At 43.0% G+C, this 23178-nt stretch overlaps 1 protein-coding gene, 4 non-coding genes and 1 pseudogene across 5 annotated transcripts in view; 2 read left to right on the forward strand and 4 right to left on the reverse strand.

The window, feature by feature from the left end:
* Nucleotides 1-5394: 5394 nt before the first annotated feature.
* LOC133473527 (uncharacterized) overlaps nt 5395-23178 on the reverse strand; it is a 42881-nt gene continuing 25097 nt past the window's right edge. Inside the window, exon 2 of the mRNA XM_061765201.1 lies at nt 5395-5844. Within this exon, the coding sequence (XP_061621185.1) occupies nt 5827-5844 (18 nt within the window). The 3' untranslated portion in view covers nt 5395-5826. The remainder of the gene's footprint in view (nt 5845-23178) is intronic.
* LOC133473533 (5S ribosomal RNA) lies at nt 12876-12984 on the reverse strand (annotated as a pseudogene).
* LOC133473532 (5S ribosomal RNA) lies at nt 13902-14020 on the reverse strand. Its single transcript, XR_009787132.1, has one exon. It is a non-coding gene; the product is annotated as a 5S ribosomal RNA (ribosomal RNA).
* trnag-gcc (transfer RNA glycine (anticodon GCC)) lies at nt 15649-15719 on the reverse strand. Its single transcript has one exon. It is a non-coding gene; the product is annotated as a tRNA-Gly (tRNA).
* Nucleotides 15852-15933, forward strand: trnal-cag (transfer RNA leucine (anticodon CAG)). Its single transcript has one exon. It is a non-coding gene; the product is annotated as a tRNA-Leu (tRNA).
* On the forward strand, nt 16574-16644 carry trnag-gcc (transfer RNA glycine (anticodon GCC)). Its single transcript has one exon. It is a non-coding gene; the product is annotated as a tRNA-Gly (tRNA).

A 23178-nucleotide genomic window follows, 5' to 3' on the forward strand; every position in this document is an offset into this window, starting at 1 on the left:
GAGCTCATATAAGATGGACTTATGCAAAGTGGAAAAGTGTTCTGTGGTCTGACGAGTCCACATTTGAAATTCTTTTTGGAAATTGTTGACGTTGTGTCCTCCGGGCCAGAGAGGAAAAAAAACATCTGGACTGTTATGGACGCAAAGTTCAAAAGGCAGCATCTGTGATGGTATGGGGCTGTGTTAGTGCCAATGGCATGGGTAACTTACACATCTGTGAAGGCACCATTAATGCTGAAAGGTACATACAGGTTTTGGAGAAACATATGCTGCCATCCAAGCAACGTCTTTTTCATGGACGCCCCATCTTATTTCAGCAAGACAATGCCAAACCACATTCTGCACGTGTTACAACAGCGTGGCTTTGTAGTAAAAGAGTGCGGATACTAGACTGGTGTGCCTGCAGCCCAGACCTGTCTCCCATTGAAAATGTGTGGCGCATTATGAAGCGTAAAATACGACAACGGAGACCCCGGACTGTTGAACAGCTGAAGCTGTACATCAAGCAAGAATGGGAAAGAATTCCACCTACAAAGCTTCAACAATTAGTGTCCTCAGTTCCCAAACGTTTATTGAATGCTGTTAAAAGAAAAGGTGATATTACAAAGTGGTAAACATGACCCTGTCCCATCTTTTTTGGAACGTGTTGCAGCCATAAAATTCCAAGTTAATGATTATTTGCTAAAAACAATCAAGTTTAGCAGTTTGAACATTAAATGTCTTGTCTTTGGAGTGTATTCAATTAAATATAGGTTGAACATGATTTGCAAATCTTTGTATTCTGTTTATCCATCCATCCATCCATTTTCTGAGCCGCTAGTGAGGATACTAGGGTCACGGGCATGCTGGAGACTATCCCAGCTATCATCGGGCAGGAGGCAGGGTACACCCTGAACTGGTTGCCAGCCAATCGCAGGTATTCTGGTTTTATTTACCGCATTTTCTCGACCAGAGGTCGCACCATAGTAAAAGGCGAAGTCTCATTTACGGGGTCTGTTTCTGTATTTAACACATACATAAGGCGCACCGTATTATTAGGCGCAGGCATGGTAAAACATATGATTTTGATTCTGCTGATTCTGATTGAATTTACTCTATCTAATCTACTCCTACTAATACTGCCATTCACTCGACTGTAATGTATTCCTCGGAAGTGGTTTGGGTTCATAAACCGTGGCTTTGAGGTCCACACAATAATGTGCAATAATTACGTATCATTTAAAGATCCATACCTTCGTATCCTTAGCCTCGAGCTAATTAAAAGCACTGATGTGATAAAATCGTGACGTATCACGTGATATATATATATATATATATATATATATATATATACATATATATATATATATTTGTATGTGTGTATAGATTTTTATTTTTTTTTACTGTCGGAAAAGGAGAAACGGGATGTTTAAAAAAGGTACGTGAAGATTCTGTCTCCTAATAAAGAGACGGTAAGTCATAAGAGAGAGAATGACTGCATTATAATTTAGGTCAACCACCGATAAGAAAGCGATTCCACGAGAATCTCAAGTGAAAAAGCTTACACCACCTGGTAATCCCAGGCGGTCTCCCATCCAAGTACTAAACAGGCCCGCCCCTGCTTAGCTTCCGATATCAGTCTTTCTCAGGGTAATATGGCCGTAAGCCACATGGTTATCTGAAAAGCAAAATTTTATATTTAAAAAATATCATATTTCGTTTAAAAATATCGAGCGGATCGCGTCATCTTTATTCTCCAATTTTTGGCTGGTCTATTTTGGATTTTTTTGTGTGGATGATGCGAACTCATTCTCAACACTACAAATGTGTGATCAGATCATAGATTTTGAAAAGTTGACACACGAGAGAATTTGAGAACTTGCACGCTGCCAAAACTCAGACAAGAGAATGCAAAATCCTCTTGGACCCTCCACATCCTGGTCACCAACTCTTCAGAAACAATCATCTTTATTTGCCATGTATGTCCAAAAAACACACAAGGAATTTGTCTCTGGTAGTTGGAGCCGCTCTCGTACGACAACAGACAGTCAATTGACAGAGAACACTTTTGAAACATAAAGACGTTGACAAAAAACAGTCACTGAGCAATTAAGGGTTGCTAGTTATCTGGTAATGCCGGTTCATTTTTTTTTGACAATTGTGCAAAAAGATGCAGAGGCCTCTAGCATTTAGAGTAGTTCGAAAGACGAATATTGCAATAGTCCAGTGCAATGACCATTGTGCAAAGGGCGCCGAGACTTCAAGCGAGTAGTGCGATAATCTGGTACAATGTTTATTGTGCAAATGTTGCAGATTCTCTTCAATCAGTGTGCAATTGGAGCAGATGCTACTGTCATGAGTGGCCAGTCTTGTTCAACAACAGATATGCAAATAGTGCAGCGTGGCGAGACTACTACAATGAGTGCACGAGTCATATATAATTATCTTCTTCCAGCTCCATCCCCCAGGCAAGTGCTATCGAACAATGCAAACTGTTGTTGACCAATACTGGCCACTCATGTGCTTGATAAGTATCTGCACCATTTGCACAATGGACACTGTTCCAGATTATCGCACTACGATTCGCTTTATACTGCTTAAATTTCTCGAAGTCTCTTCACGTTTTGCACAATTGTTACTGTACCAGATTATTGCTCGATCAGTCATTTCAAATTGCTCTAAATTGCTAGAGGACTCTGCATCATTTGCACAATTGTCAAAAAATAAAAAATAACACAAGATTTGCATCGACATGACCACATTACCGGTAACCTTTCATTGCTCAGTGACTCTCCGTACTTTGGTCTCATGTGATTATGTCTCCAAAGTATTTTCTGTCAAATGGCTATCCGTTGTCGCACGAGAGGGGCTCCAAGTACCGCAGACAAATTCCTTGTATGTTTCTGACATACTCGGCAAATATCGAGGATTCTGATTTTTATTCTGCTGATCTGATTTAATTTACTCTATCGAATCTACTCCTACTAATACTGAATTTCACTCGACTGTAATGTATTCCTCGGAAGTGGTTCGGGTTCATAAACTGTGGCTTTGAGGTCCACAAAATAATGTGCAATAATTACGTATCATTTAAAGATCCATACCTTCGTATCCTTAGCCTCAAGCTAATTAAAAGCACTGATGTGATAAAATTGTGACGTATCACGTGATACAAATATATATATATATAAATAGAGATATATATGTGGATATATGTGTGTATAGATTTTTTATTTTTTTTACTGTCGGAAAAGGAGAAACGGGATGTTTAAAAAAGGTACGTGAAGATTCTGTCTCCTAATAAAGAGACGGTAAGTCATAAAAGAGAGAATGACTGCATTATAATTGAGGTCAACCACCGATAAGAAAACGATTCCACGAGAATCTCAAGTGAAAAAGCTTACAGCACCTGGTAATCCCAAGCAGTCTCCCAGCCAAGTACTAACCAGGCCCGCCTCTGCTTATCTTCCGATATCGGTCTTTCTCAGGGTAATATGGCCGTAAGCCACATGGTTGCCTGAAAAAGCAAAATTTTATATTTAAAAAATATCATATTTCCTTTAAAAATATCGAGCGGATCGCGTCATCTTTATTCTCCAATTTTTGGCTGGTCTATTTTGGATTTTTTTGTGTGGATGATGCGAACTCATTCTCAACACTACAAATGTGTGATCAGATCATAGATTTTGAAAAGTTGACACACGAGAGAATTTGAGAACTTGCACGCTGCCAAAACTCAGACAAGAGAATGCAAAATCCTCTTGGACCCTCCACATCCTGGTCACCAACTCTTCAGAAACAATCATCTTTATTTGCCATGTATGTCCAAAAAACACACAAGGAATTTGTCTCTGGTAGTTGGAGCCGCTCTCGTACGACAACAGACAGTCAATTGACAGAGAACACTTTTGAAACATAAAGACGTTGACAAAAAACAGTCACTGAGCAATTAAGGGTTGCTAGTTATCTGGTAATGCCGGTTCATTTTTTTTTGACAATTGTGCAAAAAGATGCAGAGGCCTCTAGCATTTAGAGTAGTTCGAAAGACGAATATTGCAATAGTCCAGTGCAATGACCATTGTGCAAAGGGCGCCGAGACTTCAAGCGAGTAGTGCGATAATCTGGTACAATGTTTATTGTGCAAATGTTGCAGATTCTCTTCAATCAGTGTGCAATTGGAGCAGATGCTACTGTCATGAGTGGCCAGTCTTGTTCAACAACAGATATGCAAATAGTGCAGCGTGGCGAGACTACTACAATGAGTGCACGAGTCATATATAATTATCTTCTTCCAGCTCCATCCCCCAGGCAAGTGCTATCGAACAATGCAAACTGTTGTTGACCAATACTGGCCACTCATGTGCTTGATAAGTATCTGCACCATTTGCACAATGGACACTGTTCCAGATTATCGCACTACGATTCGTTTTATACTGCTTCAATTTCTCGAAGTCTCTGCACGTTTTGCACAATTGTCACTGTACCAGATTATTGCTCGATCAGTCATTTCAAATTGCTCTAAATTGCTAGAGGACTCTGCATCATTTGCACAATTGTCAAAAAATAACACAAAATTTGCATCAACATGACCACATTACCGGTAACCTTTCATTGCTCAGTGACTCTCCGTACTTTGGTCTCATGTGATTATGTCTCCAAAGTATTTTCTGTCAAATGGCTATCCGTTATCGCACGAGAGGGGCTCCAAGTACCGGAGACAAATTCCTTGTATGTTTCTGACATACTCGGCAAATATAGATTCTGATTTTTATTCTGCTGATTCTGATTGAATTTATTCAATCTAATCTACTCCTTCTAATACTGCCATTCACTCGACTGTAATGTATTCCTCGGAAGTGGTTCGGGTTCATAAACCGTGGCTTTGAGGTCCACACAATAATGTGCAATAATTACGTATCATTTAAAGATCCATACCTTCGTATCCTTAGCCTCGAGCGAATTAAAAGCACTGATGTGATAAAATCGTTACGTATCACGTGATACTAATATATATATATATATATATATATATATATCTATGTAGATATATATATGTAGATATATGTGTGTATAGATTTTTTTTTTTTTTTACTGTCGGAAAAGGAGATACGGGATGTTTAAAAAAGGTACGTGAAGATTCTGTCTCCTAATAAAGAGATGGTAAGTCATAAGAGAGAGAATGACTGCATTATAATTGAGGTCAACCACCGATAAGAAAACGATTCCACGAGAATCTAAAGTGAAAAAGCTTACAGCACCTGGTATTCCCAGGCGGTCTCCCATCCAAGTACTAACCAGGACCGCCCCTGCTTAGCTTCCGAAATCAGACGAGGTCGGGCGTTCTTTTTTTTTTTTTTATCAAAAAATTCATTATTTACAATATGTACATGTAATCAAACTTAACAAAGTGAGGTGACCAGTCTGTGAAACTCTCACAAGGCCATTGTTTTTTGCGATACAGTCCACAAAACGGCTGGCAGAGAAGGCATGTAGGAGAGTAAAGTGGGATTCAACTTGAGCCTTGAAGATCGCCCAATGATCGCCGGTGCCCTTGTCATGCAAGTAGATATTCCTCGTGACGATGACAGTGTGACGAGCAATGGCCAGAAGTAACCGGATGGCTGGTCTATTGATGGCCTGCAATGATACTGATGACGAGAAAGATGATGAGACGAAACCAAAAAGGAAAAACCCGACATTATGATCACCAGCCTCACGTGCCACCGGGGGGGGGGGGGGGGAAGCCTCAGGCCCAGCCTCCTTGCGAGGAGATCCTCCAACCTAGAACGGAACTCACGGACGGCTCTGCACCCGAGGACAAGATGTTCGTAGTCCTCGGGTGCCTCTTTACACACCATACAGTCTCTGCCATAAACGCTAGGAGAAATTGCATTGAGTGTTGTGCAAGGGAATATGATTCTGTGTCGTAATTTGAAGTCAGTATTACTGACCTTTGGTGCGGTGTACCAATTGAACATGTTGGCCCAGATGGATGTGATGGTCAGTGCAGGGAATGTCCGTGTCCATGTGCGTTCCGCTGCAGGTCTCCGGAACACTCCGGCTATCAAAACCCTGTAAAGTCGTTTTGTGCTACACTCCGACAAACCAAAAAACCTTGTCCCGTCAACCAGCACAAAACCTACATGCCGATCTGCCCCCGGGTCCCCTCCAGAGGATGAACCCTCCAGAAAAGACCCCCAATTCCATAGTATGGATTCCCTGATTCTTCCAGCCAAGCGCAAAACACCCGCTCTGCGGAAGAGGACTCCCCGCGACCGGAACAGAGTCCGAACCCCGACAATGTCATAGTTCCCGCTCCCATCTAATAAATCCCCAATAGTACTTATTCCTGCCCTCTCAAAGGTATCGCTGAACATTCTCTCCCCACTCCCTGGCCCTCCGCCCATGAGATCGGGGTTGAACCTCAGCGGAATTTTCAGCAATTGTTGCAGCGACTTTGGCTCTGCTCTCACCCATGGCTTGAGCGACCACCACGCCTCCAGAACCTCCCTCTCAAAAGGATCTTGGGCGGGGAACAATGACCTCGGCAACATTTGACATAGGTTAAAGTCACCATAATTCCCCAACCCTCGCAGGGTGGGTATAACAAAGTCCTTCCACGGGGCTGTGAAGGACAAGTCCAAACATTTCTTGATGATTTTGAGCCTTAAAGATTTCTTCTTCGTGTCTATGTCGATCAACCCCAAACCACCCGCTCCATGATCCCCTATCAGCGTAGCATGACTCACCAGACCCTTTTCTCTCTTCCACATGAAACGACTGAAAATTGCCTTTAGCTTACTCAAAATGTCACCAGGCAAATCAGTAACAGTCAGGGCATGTACCAACTTTGAAATACACAAAGCGTTTATTACTAGGACTTTACCTTTCAGAGTTAGATTTCTCAACCTCCATACGTTAAGTTGACTTTCTATTTTATTCAAAATGTTCTCCCATGTTTTCCTATTACATACCTCCGCAAGCTTACCTAACAAGACTCCCAGAACTTTGTAGCTGTTCTCGGCCTCACGAAAACCCCAGGTGCTAGGAGTAGCCTGCAACGCACCAAACACAGCCATAGTCGTCTTATTTGTATTTATCTTTGCGCCAGAGGCCTGGCAGTAAACATTCAGTTCATGGAGAGCCATTTTAAGACTCTCTACATCCCTGACTAACAAATTTGTGTCATCTGCATATTGAATAATTCTAACTTCATTGTTTGCTGGTGTCAGAATACCCCTAATTCCATTATTCTGCTTGAGCAGGGCAGCCAGCGGTTCCGCCACAAGGCTGTAAAGCAGTGAGGACAAAGGGCATCCCTGTCTCACCGACCTCCCCAGCCTCACAGGGCCCGTCAGCAACCCATTAACTTTGATTCTACTAAAAGCACTCAAATATAACCTCTGAATCCATTCTATGAAGATTTGACCAAAACCAAACTTCTTTAAAACCAACCATAAGAAATCGTGCTCAACTCTGTCAAATGCTTTCTCAAAATCAATGCATACATGGATCCCACGCGTGTCATTCATCCGTTTAATCAAATATTTTAGAGTCAAAATTGTGTCAGCAATTTCCCTGCGTGGTATACCATATGTTTGTGTTTCTGAAATAATGTTGCCTATCACCACTTTAAGCCTATTCGCTAAAACCTTCGCGAGGACCTTGTAGTCACTGTTCAACAAACTAATGGGCCTGTAATTCCCAAGATTTGTACGGTCCCCCTGTTTAAAAATCAGTGAGACAATCCCTTCGCTGAAAGTCGGGGCAACCCGATCGAATGTCTGCATACTTGTAAAAACCCTGTGCAATATGGGCGTGAGTTGGCTTACAAACGCTTTGTAAAATTCAGCAGTTATTCCATCCCTCCCCGGGCTTTTGTTTTTATTTAAAGACAATATAGCGCTAAAAACTTCTGCCTCAGAGATGGGAGCATCACACAATTTCATATCCTCTTGGGTCAAAGCCTTATTTAAAGCACCCACTGCCTCCAGAGCATTATTACGTGACGTGCGTTGTGATGCAAATAAATCTCCGTAAAAACGCTCCACTTCCTCCAAAATGTCCCCTACATCCGTTAGCACCTTATTTGAACTTTCCGACACTAAAGAATTAAAATAGGCTTTACTCTGCTTTGCTTTCTCGAGTCCAAAGAAAAAAGCAGTGGAGCGTTCCCCTTCCACTGCGTATTGCGCCCTCGCCCTAAGGACCGCACCTCTACATTTTTAAATTTCCATTGACTCCAATTTATTCCTCAGCAAGAACAGCTCAGGGTTTACTGGTCCTTGCCGGTGCGCGGCAGCTGTCGTAATTTCCAGTAACCGATTTCTTACGGCCCTCTCCTCCAATTTCTCTAACCAGTTTTTCTTTTTACAGTAGCTTATAGTTATCTTTTTAACCCTCGTTTTAAAACTCTCCCACCAGTCTATAACGTTGTCAACACATTCAAGCTCCATCTTAGCCAAGCCAAGGAGCCCGCTCACCCTGGAAACGTAGCAATCATCCTTCAGAAGGGAGTTGTTTAGCACCCAAAGCCCGCCGGTCCTCCGACTTCCCCCAAGTACCAGTTCAACGGAGAGCAACGCGTGGTCACTCTGACTCGACCATGTGTACAGTGGCCTGTCCAGATTCTGCACAAGAGAGGCTGATGTTAAACAGAGATCGATGCGTGATTGCTTCAGTTCATTTTGGACAACCTGCGCCCTGGAGAAAACTGGCCGACTTAGATTTAAAGTCCTCCAGATTTCTACCATATTATTACCGGTCATCAGATCTAAAAGACAATTCCTGCTAACATCAGTCCTAAAAACATTATTTACACTGACATCCAGTTTGCTGAGATATGTATTGAACTCACCAATCAACAAGGTTCTATCAGTCACAAAGGAGAATACATGCAGGAAAAAGTCCCTCCTATCTAACTCCACATTGGGAGCGTAAATGTTAATCAATCGGAACTTCAACGGTCCATCATATTCTACCACAATGAATCTCCCCTGATTGTCAGCATGCACTAGAGTGGGATAACCCAAGGGGCCGCATTTCGTCAAAATGGCAACCCCACAAGCTCTTGATGTGCCTAATGCCACGTGAAGCGAACCAAGCTTCATATTTTCTATTTTCTTAATGTGCTCGCCCTCCCACCAAGTTTCTTGCAAGCACAAAATATCCCACTTGGTGTGGCACATAATGTTGTGAATTGTATGGTCACTACGAAGACCACAGGCATTTGCTGACACCAGGAGAAAATTCATCATAAGCAAAAAACGAAAAGATGGACACGTCGAGTCTACTTACTTTTTTTAAGCCCGCCCTTCCCAGTCCCTTCAGATTGCCGTTTCTTCCGCTCCATCACATCAATCTCCATGCCTTCATCTGAGTCCAGGACTGGTTCTAGGGTGGCAGACGAACGGGTGATACGAGGGGGGAATAGCTGTGACACGGGAAAACGCGCCAGCCGCTCAATCGAAACATCCCCTCCTGAGAGCCCAGTCTGATTCCTCCCCTCACTGTTGTGTGAGGTGCCTCCCTTCTGAATAGAAGACACAGACTGTATTTGGTCTTTCCTCCGCTTAGGACTTTTAATCGTCGGCCTAGGAGTACGCCTAAATTCAACAGTCACCTCCTCCTGTTCAGGGGCTCTTATTGAGCACTCACCCCCATCTCAGGTTCAGCCTCTGCCACCCAGGCATCAGGGATAGGGATTTCCTCCCCTCCCCCCGGTTCAGGAGTAGGGCGAGGAACAATACCTCCAGCCCCCACCGTCACAGGCGCCTCCACCAGCAAACGTGTCAAAGTTGATTCCCCCAGACCAGCAGCCACCGATCCAGACGAAACAGGGAGGATGGAAGACTTGGCATCAGCACCCCGGGTACAAGGCATCCCCCCATCTAATTCCCCCTTTTCACAAACACAAAGGGGAAAATATTGCCTGCATGTAGCACACCTTTGCGAATTGGGCACCTGACACTCGCGGGCATAATGCCCCTGGACTCCACACTTCCTACACAGAAACTCGGGACAGTCCCTGTACACATGGCTGGGAGAGAGACACCCTCGACAAACTTTAACCTGTCGATCATGAATAACACGAAAGTACTCCGGACCTGCCGCTGTGACAAACCTAGCCGAGTAAGGCAGAGACTGTATAGTGGTGGTGAATTTTACCTTCACAAACCTTGTGCCGTCCGCGATGTCCATTCCCGGCCACATTCTCCTCCTAACCTCAGAGACCGCTGAAACTCCCCAAGCCTGTAGTTTCTCCAGGATATCATTATCCTCTATATAAGCTGGCAGCCCCATAAAAGAAACAACCAGCTCATCAGAGGTAACTTCCCTGCCATGAATTCTGGCACTCCCAATACAAAAACCATCAAGCAGTTTCTGCTTTGCATTGACAGAATTAACAGTCACTTCATATTTATCCTTTGCAATAACCCTGCATGCTGTAATGCTCCCACATACTTCAGCCGTTCCCCTAATTAATATTAATGGAGTAATGGCACCACCATTGTCAATTTCAAGAATTAAAGTTAACTCTTTCTCATACCTTCTTGTCACAACATTTTTATTCACCACACCACTGCAACCCGTCAAACCTTCTCCTCGCCCCGAATCCATCCTGTTCACCTGCTTCGTGTCCTTGAGCCTTTCCTGACCAACAACCAATCCATTTGACCTGAAAGGGTGAAAAACAATTAAGACAAAACACTCCTCCACAGCGGGAAGCTGGGAGGAGGAAAAAGGTCACAAACAAAAAAACAAAACCCAAAACAAAAAGCAAAAAGCAAAAAAAACAATCAAAAAACACAAGTAACAGGTAGCCAGAGGAACACAGAGCTCCTGCTGCCTGTACTGCTCATGCTCCACTAACGAGTGCAGCTGAGCCAAACCTCCACGCCTGCAGCCACTCTACCACACAACGAGCCTTCTCAGGGTAGTATGGCCGTAAGCCACATGGTTACCTGAAAAGCAACATTTTATATTTAAAAAATATCATATTTTAATATCCCGAGCGGATCGCGTCATCTTTATTCTTCAATTGTTGGCCGGTCTATTTTGAATTTTTTTCTGTGGATGATGCGAACTCATTCTCAACATGACAAATGTGTGATCAGATCATAGATTTTGAAAAGTTAACACACAAGAGAATTTGAGAACTTGCACGCTGCCAAAACTCAGACAAGAGCATGCAAAATCCTCTTGGACCGTCCACATCCTGGTCACCAACTCTTCAGAAACAGAATCATCTTTATTTGCCATGTATGTCCAAAAAACACAAGGTATTTGTCTCTGGTAGTTGGAGCCGCTCTCGTACGACAGAGTCAATTGACAGAGAACAATTTTGAGACATAAAGACGTTGACAAAAAACAGTCACTGAGCAATTAAGGGTTGCTAGTTATCTGGTAATGCCGGTACATTTTTTTTTGACATTTGTGCAAAAAGATGCAGAGTCCTCTCGCATTTAGAGCAGTTCGAAAGACTAATATTGCAAAAGTCCGGTGCAATGACCATTGTGCAAAGGGCGCCGAGACTTCAAGCGAGTTGTGCGATAATCTGGGACAATGTTTATTGTGCAAATGTTGCAGATTCTCTTCAATCAGTGTGCAATTGGAGCAGATGCTACTGGCATGAGTGGCCAGTATTGGTCAACAACAAATATGCAAATAGTGCAGCGTGGCGAGACTACTCCAGTGAATGCACAAGTAATATATAATTGTCTTCTTCCAGCTCCTTCCCCCATGCAAGTGCTATCGAACAATGCAAACTAAAACTAGCAGACATTCCAACAACTTCGTCCCGCTTACCGTTAACTTCTTAAACAGTTCACTTACAATTGCATTGTAACATGCTGCCAATTTGTCTTGAGATTGTTGTCCCATCTCTGTCGGGCCAATTATACTTTTTTCGTGCATTCACTGAGACGACTACAGTGCATTCACTGAGACTACTACAGTAGTAGTCTCGCCACTCTGCACAATTTGCATATCTGTTGTTGACCAATACTGGCCACTCATGTGCTTGAGAAGTATCTGCACCATTTGCACAATGGACACTGTTCCAGATTATCGCACTACGATTCGCTTTATACTGCTTAAATTTCTCGAAGTCTCTGCACATTTTGCACAATTGTCACTGTACCTGATTATTGCTCGATCAGTCATTTCAAATTGCTCTAAATTGCTAGAGGACTCTGCATCATTTGCACAATTGTCAAAAAATAAAAAATAACACAAAATTTGCACATTTACCACATTACCGGTAACCTTTCATTGCTCAGTGACTCTCCGTACTTTGGTCTAATGTGATTATGTCTCCAAAGTATTTTCTGTCAAATGGCTATCCGTTGTCGCACGAGAGGGGCTCCAAGTACCGGAGACAAATTCCTTGTATGTTTCTGACATACTCGGCAAATATCGAGGATTCTGATTTTGATTCTGCTGATTCTGATTGAATTTACTCTATCTAATCTACTCCTACTAATACTGCCATTCACTCGACTGTAATGTATTCCTCGGAAGTGGTTCGGGTTCATAAACCGTGGCTTTGAGGTCCACAAAATAATGTGCAATAATTACGTATCATTTCAAGATCCATACCTTCGTATCCTTAGCCTCGAGCTAATTAAAAGCACTGATGTGATAAAATTGTGACGTATCACGTGATACTAATATATACATATAGATAGATATATAGATATATATATGGAGATACATGTGTGTCGATTTTTTTTTTTTTTACTGTCGGAAAAGGAGAAACGGGATGTTTAAAAAAGGTACGTGAAGATTCTGTCTCCTAATAAAGAGACGGTAAGTCATAAGAGAGAGAATGACTGCATTATAATTTTGGTCAACCACCGATAAAAAAACGATTCCACGAGAATCTAAAGTGAAAAAGCTTACAGCACCTGGTATTCCCAGGCAGTCTCCCATCGAAGTACTAACCAGGCCCGCCCCTGCTTAGCTTCCGAGATCGGGCGTTCTCAGGGTAGTATGACCTTAAGCCAAAATGGTTAACTGAAAAGCAACATTTTATATTTAAAAAATATCATATTTTAAAAATATCTCGAGCGGATCGGGTCATCTTTATTCTTCAATTGTTGGCTGGTCTATTTTTTATTTTTTTTCTGTGGATGATGCAAACTCATTCTCAACACTACAAATGTGTGATCAGATCATAGATTTTGAAAAGTTAACACACGAGAGAATTTGAGAACTTGCACGCTGCCAAAACTCAGACAAGCGCATGCAAAATCCTCTTGGACCCTCCACATCGACATGACCACATTACCGGTAGCCTTTCATTGCTCAGTGACTCTCCGTACTTTGGTCTAATGTGATTATGTCTCCAAAGTATTTTCTGTCAAATGGCGATCCGTTGTCGCACGAGAGGGGCTCCAAGTACCGGAGACAAATTCCTTTTATGTTTCTGACATACTCGGCAAATATAGAGGTTTCTGATTTTGATTCTGCTGATTCTTATTGAACTCTATCGAATCTACTCCTACTAAAACTGCCTTTCACTCGACTGTAATGTATTCCTCGGAAGTGGTTCGGGTTCATAAACCGTGGCTTTGAGGTCCACACAATAATCTGTAATAATTACGTATCATTTAAAGATCAATACCTTCGTATCCTTAGCCTCGAGCTAATTAAAAGCACTGATGTGATAAAATTGTGATGTATATATATATATATATATATATATATATATATATATATATATATATATATATAGATATATATATATAAATAAATATATAGATATATGTGTGTATAGATTTTATTTTTATTTTACTGTCGAAAAAGGAGATTCTGTCTCCTAATAAAGAGACGGTAAGTCATAAGAGAGAGAATGACTGCATTATAATTGAGATGAACCACCGATAAGAAAACGATTCCACGAGAATCTAAAGTGAAAAAGCTTACATCACCTGGTACTCCCAGGCGGTCTCCCATCCAAGTACTAACCAGGCCCGCCGCTGCTTAGCTTCCGAGATCGGACGAGATCGGGCGTTCTCAGGGTAGTATGGCCGTAAGCCGCATTGTTACCTGAAAAGCAACATTTTATATTTAAAAAATATCATATTTTAATATCCCGAGCGGATCGTGTCATCTTTATTCTTCAATTGTTGGCCGGTCTATTTTGAATTTTTTTCTGTGGATAATGCAAACTCATTCTCAACACGACAAATGTGTGATCAGATCATAGATTTTGAAAAGTTAACACACAAGAGAATTTGAGAACTTGCACGCTCCCAAAACTCAGACAAGAGCATGCAAAATCCTCTTGGACCGTCCACATCCTGGTCACCAACTCTTCAGAAACAGAATCATCTTTATTTGCCATGTATGTCCAAAAAAAACAAGGAATTTGTCTGGTAGTTGGAGCCGCTCTAGTACGACAACAGACAGTCAATTGACAGAGAACACTTTTGAGACATAAAGACGTTGACAAAAAACAGTCACTGAGCAATTAAGGGTTGCTAGTTATCTGGTTATCTCTTGTGCACATTGTCACTCGCCATGTGAGTACTGAATTCCCCCTCAGCAGAGGCGCACTCACAAAAAGGAAATTAATGACAGAATGGACACATTGTCTTTATACACTAGACACTGTCAGGAGTGGAGCGCCTTGGACCGCTCGGCCATCCTGACAGTAGTACTTTGCTTTGTTTAGAAGGAACAAAGGGTCCGGGTCTTTATTCACCCCAGGTGGTCTGCTCATCCGGTGGGCGACCCGTTCGAGAGCATTGAAATGTAGTCAAAGTGCAAGAGCCACCATACCAAGCATTGGTGGTTCCATGGTAGAATTCTCGCCGGCCATGCGGGAGGCCCGGGTCCGATTCCCGGCCAATGCAGCTTGACCCTTTTGTGTATATTCAGCTCTGTTTGAGGTAAATGAGTACAAACTCCTTCTGCTTGCAAAACACACGTTTGCTTCGATGTTGGGGGCAGATGTCAGTTCGACATTAAAGAGAATTATGTATTGTGAGGGTGTGCTGGTAATGTCTGGCAGAGTCCCTAGTCAGAAGGAGCTTCAACTCCCACCTCCGGCAAAACTTTGTCCATGTCCCGGGGGAAGCAGGGGACATTAAGTACGAGTGGCCCATGTTCTGTCAAGAGACTTTGTCTTCATTCTCCTGCTCTTGACTTGGATTCCTACATTTCAGATGAGTATTCAGTCAGTAAGTCAGAGGCACTGGCATGCATATAAACATCAGAAAACTATGATGCAATGAAAAACAACACAATCGAAGTCTGTCGGAGTGGCTGAGCCGTCCAAGCAACTCCATTCAGGTTGCAATATCTACGGGTATGCGAGTTGACATTCTGCTTCTTGTATGATTAGACTTGTATGATTTCCTCTCCTTGGCTTTCCAGTCCAACAAAAATTGGTACAACTAGGGTGTTATCATTGTTTCTGCCCTACACTGCCACGAAACAACACAAGGAATATTTTTGAGGATGGCCTAGCGCGCCAAGTTGGTGAACTAAGTTCGCAAATTCTTCGCATATGACTCACTTCTGACAAGATGTGACCAACAAACACTTGGTTCCTGTCCTCGGTCGTCCAGTACCAGTTGGGGAAAATGTGTGTTTTGCAAGCAGAAGGAGTTTGTACTCATTTACCTCAAACAGAGCTGAATATACACAAAAGAGTCAAGCTGCATTGGCCGGGAATCGGACCCAGGACTCCCGCATGGCAGGCAAGAATTCTACCACTGAACCACCAATCCTTGGTATGGGGGCTCTTGCACTTTGACTACATTCTAATGTTCTCGAACGGGTCGCCCACCGGATGAGCAGACCGCCTGGAGTGAATAGAGACCCGAACCCTTTGTGACTTATAAACACTGCAATGTACTCCTGTCAGGATGGCTGAGCGGTCCAAGGCGCTGTGTTCAGGTTGCAGTCTCTATGGAGGTGTGGGTTCAAATCCCACTCCTGACAGTGTCTAGTGTATAAAGACAATGTGTCCATTCTGTCATTAATTTCCTTTTTGTGAGTGCGCCTCTGCTGAGGGGGAATTCAGTGCTCACATGGCGAGAAACAATGTGACTCGGAAGGGCGTGATAAAGGCAAAAGCCTCCTCACCCCTACCCGATCTAGCGCCCCTCTTTTCACCCCAGTGTCCAAGAAATGCGGCAGCATGTCCGATGACACGACCACAGTAGATCATCGAACTGCGACCTTAGGTTGTCCTGGTTTCAAGTGCTCAATTGGAAACCCTTATGTGTGAAAATGGTGGTCATTATTGACAGTCTGTGACGAGCACATTATTCCTATAAGTAAGCACGACTCGCGCTTAGATCGGTGAGGGGTGAGGAGGCTTCCGCCTTTATCACGCCCTTCCGAGTCACATTGTCACTCGCCATGTGAGCACTGAATTCCCCCTCAGCAGAGGCGCACTCACAAAAAGGAAATTAATGCCAGAATGGACACATTCGGCCATCCTGACAGTAGAACATTTCGTTGTTTAGAAGGAACAAAGGATCCGGGTCTTTATTCACCCCAGGCGGTCTGCTCATCCGGTTGGCGACCCGTTCAAGAGCATTGGAATGTAGTCAAACTGCAAGATCCACCATACCAAGCATTGGTGGTTCAGTGGTAGAATTCTCGCCTGCCACGCGGGAGCCCTGGGTCTGATTCCTGGCCAATGCAGCTTGACTGTTTTGTGTATATTAAGCTCTATTTGAGATAAATGAGTACAAACTCCTTCTGCTTGCAAAACACACATTTTCCCCGACCGCTACTGGACGACCGAGGACAGGAACCACGTGTTTGGTGGTCACATCTTGTCAGAAGTAGGTCATATGCGTAGACTTTGCGAACGAAGTTCACCAAGTTGGCGCGCTGGGCCATCCTCACAAATATTCCTCGTGTTGTTTCGTGGCAGTGTAGGGCAGAAACAATGATAACACCCTCGTACCAATTTTTGTAACAAAAGTCCCAAAATGTAACAAAGTACCCCTTATGGAGCTCCGGAGGTCACGCAGAGCATCTTGCACTAAGTCCCAGCATGGATCCCAAAATGTGAAAAAGTACCCCTTACAGAGCTCCGGAGGTCACCCAGAGCATGTCCCAGCAAAGTCCCAGCATGGATCCCAAAATGCCCCAGAATGGATCCCAAAATACCCCAAAGTTCCTTGAAGTGCCCCTTAAAGCCCCGGAAGTGCCCCCAAAATGTACACGGAGGGCTCCCCAAAGCGCATAAGAGTGCCCCTGATTAAGCCCTCCAAAGCCCCCCCCGGCAGCGTGGAAAAGTATCCGGAAAAGTGGGTGGCTGTTAAAAGATGGTCTGCAGAGGTCTCTAGTGTCCAACGGCCGGTACTTCACGAAACCATCCCGCCGCGGTTCCCCTAAGTGCCTTGTGCCCCAAAATGAGGGTTCCCCAGGTTGTCCCCAGGTGTCCCCAATTCAAATGTGTTCACTTGGGGCACCATGCCCCAAATTGGAGTCAAAAAGTCGTACGAAAAACTCACAAAGTACGCCAAAATGTTGCCCCAAAATGTTCCGGTCCCTCTCGAGCACCGTGTGATCAAAAAAAGAAGAATATGACGCACAGACGGCTGACCGTTTCTTCCATTCCGCCGTGGTCCACGAGAGCGCTGACAGCCGATGAGGTAGGCAATTTTAGCGTTGTCAGTAGACTACGACTGTGGTTGCTGTTCAAACACAAGTGAACACTGGAACAAAAAGGCGCGACAAGACCCTAGATTGCCGTCGTAAGGGGCTGGTGCGGGTACGTATGGTTCACGCATTACATGGGTGAGGGGGGAGCTGTGGATGCTGCAGCAGGCGGCTCTGCGCAAGGTTGGAGTGAGGCAAATTGATTTTGGAGGGATGTGAGAGCTTGTGAGAAGTCACGTAACTTTTGAGTCAGCAGGGTGAGGGCTTGGTCGTGTTGCTCCAAAAAGCATGCTCTGTCCGGTAACTGTTTGGCGAAAGGGAGCCGTGTCCCCTGGGTCCATGACGGGCCAGACTATGCTGTTAGGATTCAGGTTGCAAGTCGGACCCAGATGCAGAGAGGACAGGGAGGTGAGTTTGTGAATAACAGTTTATTGCAGCTTGGAAGCGAACAAAGGAACTCCGAGAACTAAATCCGGGATTGGCAGGGTTCCAACGAGGACCGGTCTGGCAGGGTAGGAGTCTGTGTTGTCGGTGGGCCGCAAGAGGTGAGCACTGGTTTGCAGAGAGCAAGGGCAGATGGCAAACGAGGTGTTAGAATAAATGTACATTTGTTATCCCATATTTACTCTTATAGTATTTTCAAAGCATGCATTTAGCAGTATAATGTTGATTGTATCATAAAGGTTGACGTTGTCTGTGAAGAGGACTGTGCCCGCATCAAAAGATAGCGGCTGGAACATTTTGCGGTCGAAGGTCAAAGGTTGAAGCAATCATCGCTGATTAAGAACACAATGAGTCATATATGTGATTGTTTTACATTGCTGCTGTGTGTGCCCTTATCTCAAGATAGCAGCAACGTCTGTGTAACTAGGAACCGCCCGTAGGAAAAAAAAAAGAGAGGGTTCGACAGAGTGTGTTCAGAGCGGTAGGAGATTGTGACTGCGAACAACTCTAATCGTTCTCCTCGCGAGTATATAAACCATCTCTTGTCTTTATTGTTTATTAAATGTTCTAGGTTGTTTGAACCTGAGATTAACCTGGTCCTTCGAGCTGGATGCCAAAATACCTAAGGATTCCAGCGGGTGTGGTGGACTCCAGAAAGACCGTGGCCACGGCAGGCTCCCTAGAGAGAGCCTAGAGATCCTTTTCCAGGACTGGACCTCGACCCACCAGCTGGGATCTGACGGTTGACGGCATTCCGATGGAGGGAAGACAACAGTGGTGAGTTAAACGTCCTTAAAGGGGGGAAGTGAATGACTGGATGTCATTGTGCGTTAATGACTGGAGGTCATTGCGTGTTGGAAAACCCTGTTAATACTAGTAAATGGCAGGTATATGAGGGACGGCGGAGTCAGATAAATTCCGTAGAAAAAGGACGGCGGAGTCCTGTGTACACTGAAATTCTGTGAAAATCACAGTAATAAAGCGCTTGTGTGATTGAGAAATGAATAAAATACCACTAGGTATTTATCTCATATAAAACTGTGGTATTGTAAACAGCAGACTGGTGTGGATGCAAAGGCTAGAATTCTCCACCTGAAAAGGTTGAAGTGAGAATTACCACAACAGAAAATTTTAGTTGCTGTCCTACTGATAAGAAACCAGTTTTTAGAACATCCTAGGTGTTGACAAACTGGACCAAATTCTCTAAAATGGGGAAAGGAAGTAGTAAAATAAAACCCAGGGATACACTGCACTGTAAAGATTGGAAGTTCATTAAAAAAAAAGAAAAAGACAGGATCCTTGTAAAATTTAATATTTAGACACATGGATAACTGAGCACGGCTTTAATGGTTAGTTAAATACACAAAAAATAGCCGCGTTGCAGGAATCAATCATCCATCCATCCATCCATTTTCTGAGCCGCTTCTCTTCACGAGGGTTGCGGGCGTGCTGGAGCCTATCCCAGCTGTCATCGGGCAGGAGGCGGGGTACACCCTGAACTTTTTGCCAGCCAATCGCACGGCCCATACAAACAAACAACCATTCGCACTCACAAGTCGGCCGCCGTGCCGCCGGAATCAATCATTAAAAAAAAAAAAAAAAAAAACCTTAAGAAAATGAAGGAAAATGGTTTTGAGGAAACAGAATACTGGATGAGAATTTGAGAGGGAGACAGAGAATGGAAAAGAGAATGTAGACAAAATAAGAAAGGAAAAAGAATGTGAAAAGAAAGAGAGAATGTGTAGAGAAGGAAAAATAATTTATGTTCCATAGAAAGGAGGATGATTAAACAAGGTCAGTGTCGAGGAGAAGAGAGAGTTGTTGAAGTAAATGAAAACGGGGGAGGTGTAACTGCCCCCCTTTATCCAAAATTACCACCGCCTCCAAATTAGAAAGACTGACACCACATAAAGCAGTCATAAACCAGTTTGTTGAGGAACTGGAAAATTTAAGGCGATCATATAACTTAAATGGTCCAGAAATCCAACAAGTGTGGATGGCAGCCATGGGTCCAGATTGGCATAATATTAGAGGACCATTGTATCCAAGAGATGCAAATTGGATTTTGGCCCATGATAGTCGCAAATTGGGACACCGGGTGCAAGGATTAATTAACCGAGCAACCCAGCGTTTCAGACAGAGAGAAAATTACACTGTTAAACAAAAGGATGATGAGCCTTTTGAGGAATACAGAGTAAGAATGACAACTGTATTCAAGACTCATGCAGGAGGATGGAGATGTAAATGAGCCATTTCAACAGCAGTTGAAGAATGCTCTCCATGCAGGTTTAAAAGATGGAATTCGCAGCTGGGTTAACAAACATTACATTGGCCTGCCTACAGACACCTTGGAGGAGTATGTAAATCACGTCCTCCATGCTGAAATAAATAAATAAAATAATAAAAGATAAAAAGAAACAGCAACAGCATTAATGACTGAAGGGACAAAGGTGATCCCCAAATTACAAGACAAAATGTCAGACAATGATTTGCATATTACACTCTGGTACAAAGGTACACCTGGTCCAGATGTGGAGTATGAGAGAAAATTGGCAAAAATAACACCAGCCAGAGTCACTGTGACTTATTTATACACTGATACAGAAAGCACAGCAGTTGTAGGAGTGACATTAAATGTTTAGTGGTCTGTTTAGAATGTGCACTGTTTAGAATGTGGACTCCACTCCACATCTTTTTGTACAAAAATAGACATAAAAAATGGAAAGACTTAGGGAGAATAGTTGAACAAGGTGAGAGAGCAAGTGATGGGGTTACCTTTTCAACCAATACAGAAATAAGTGCCTCAACAGGATTAGAAAGAAAGGCACTATTTTGGACAATTCAGGCACAAGAAGTGATACACCTACATTCTCAGCAAAAATTAGACTTAATGCTCACTGAGGATGAGGAAGATTTGTTGAAGGAAGTGTCAGAGAAGTTATGGTCTAAAGGACCTTCAGATGTTGGGTTCATAAAAGGAACTTTACCAGGACAAATCAGGCCGAAAACTGAATACAGACCATGTGTGAGACAATATCTATTGAAACAGGATGCAAACGAAGGCATCAAACTAGAAATTGAAGATTTGATTGCTGCTGGGGTAATAGTAAAATGTGATGACTCGCCATGCAACACTCCAATATTCCCACTAAAGAAAGTGCCAAAATCTGTAGGATGCCGCATGGTGCAAGACTTACAAGCGGTAAATAATGCAGTCATTCAAAAAGCTCCATGTGTGCCTGACCTTTGTTGAATACACTTAGTTGAATACATTCAGGCCAGATGCTACAGTCTTTACTGTAGTAGATATCAGCAATGCATTATTTTCTATACCCATAGATAAGGATAGTCAGTTTTGGTTTGCATTTACATTTTGAGGATAAAGTTACACTTTTACTAGATTGCCACAAGGCTACTGTGAAAGTCCAGCTATTTATTCCCAAGTAATTAGCACTAGTATGGCTAAATTTCAACCACCAGGAGGAAGTCAAATTTTACTTTATGTAGATGATGTATTGGTGGCATCACCAGACATGGAAACATGTAAAAAAAAAATAATAATAATACATTTTTGCTGTAACTGTATTGAGATGACAGCACCCTTGTTCATTGGAAGCAAGAGCAGCTTGGAGGAGTGCTATAATGCACATTTCACAAGGCAATAAAGCCCCCACACCTCCAGGCTTTGACCACATCCTTAAAAGGTCATGGAATGTGATACCACCTACTCAAGCCTTAATAAAAAGAAGCAGCTGCAGGACAGACACGTGTTAGCAGTAGAAGATAACAAATTATTGTAGAATCTGGGTTCCAAATTATGCGGAAATCATTGCGCACCTGAGTAAAATGATGTCTGAGGAAGACCTCAAAATGACATCACCCTTAAAGTGGATTGATGAAGCAGAAAAAGCTTTTTGTGAAATAAAACATGATTGTCAAGACTTGCAGAAACAACAGCCAAAAGCAGAAGTGACCTGAAAGATCAGCCTTTAAAAAAAGGAGAAGTCCTATTTGTAGATGGCTCATCTAAGAAAAATGAACTAAGGAAAACACAAACAGGTTATGCAGTCGTGACTAAAGACACTGTAAAAAAAGCTGAGCGGTTACCATCAAATTACTCAGCTCAGGCAGCAGAATTAGCAGCGTTAACAGAAGCGTGTAAAATAATGAGAGGAAAGGATGTTACTATTTACACAGATAGTCAATATGCATTTGCCACAGTACACACCTTTGCACAATATTGGAAGAATAGAGGAATGATATCATCAACAGGCAAATTGGTTACACATGCAGAACTCTTATCCACATTACAAAAGACATCTATGTATGACAAAAAATAATCAAACTATCCTACCAAAAAATCTATACAAATGGGCTGCTATAATGAGTCATGGTGTAACACATGTCTCAACAGGAGGGATGGTGGGGTAGATACATTAACATTATACAACTTATGGTTTTAATTATTATTCAAAAAAATGTTATAGGGCATGTTTGCCATGTGCAAGGCACAATCCACAAGGTAATTTGAGACTACGTAGAGGACGCTTCCCTACACCACAATACCTGTTTCAAATTATGCATATGGACTTTATAGAATTAAACCAAAGTGAGGGGAAAAAAATATTGTTTGGTCATCATAGCCTTTGCAAAATGGATAGAAATCTTCCCAACCAAACATCCAGATGAATTAACAGTGGCAAAAGCACTTTGTAAGGATATCATTCCAAGATGACTCTAAATTGCCCGTAGGCATGACTGTGAGTGCAAATGGTTGTTTGTTTGTATGTGCCCTGCGATTGGCTGGCAACCAGTTCAGGGTGTACCCCGCCTCCTGCCCGATGACAGCTGGGATAGGCTCCAGCACGCCCGCGACCCTAGTGAGGAGAAGCGGCTCGGAAAATGGATGGATGGATGGATCATTCCAAGATATGGTATTCCTGAAAAAATATACAGTGATAATGGTGCCCATTTTGTTAACCAAATTGTGAAAAAGATAGGAGTAATGTTATAAAGAATCATTGTGCTTACCACCCTCAAAGTGCTGGATTAGTGGAAACGATGAATGGAACAATAAAAAACAGACTTAAAAAGTGCATTGAAGAAACAGGAAGGCCGTGG

The sequence above is a fragment of the Phyllopteryx taeniolatus genome, unplaced genomic scaffold (assembly GCF_024500385.1).
Source record: "Phyllopteryx taeniolatus isolate TA_2022b unplaced genomic scaffold, UOR_Ptae_1.2 contig_28, whole genome shotgun sequence".
In the NCBI taxonomy this organism is placed as follows: domain Eukaryota; kingdom Metazoa; phylum Chordata; class Actinopteri; order Syngnathiformes; family Syngnathidae; genus Phyllopteryx; species Phyllopteryx taeniolatus.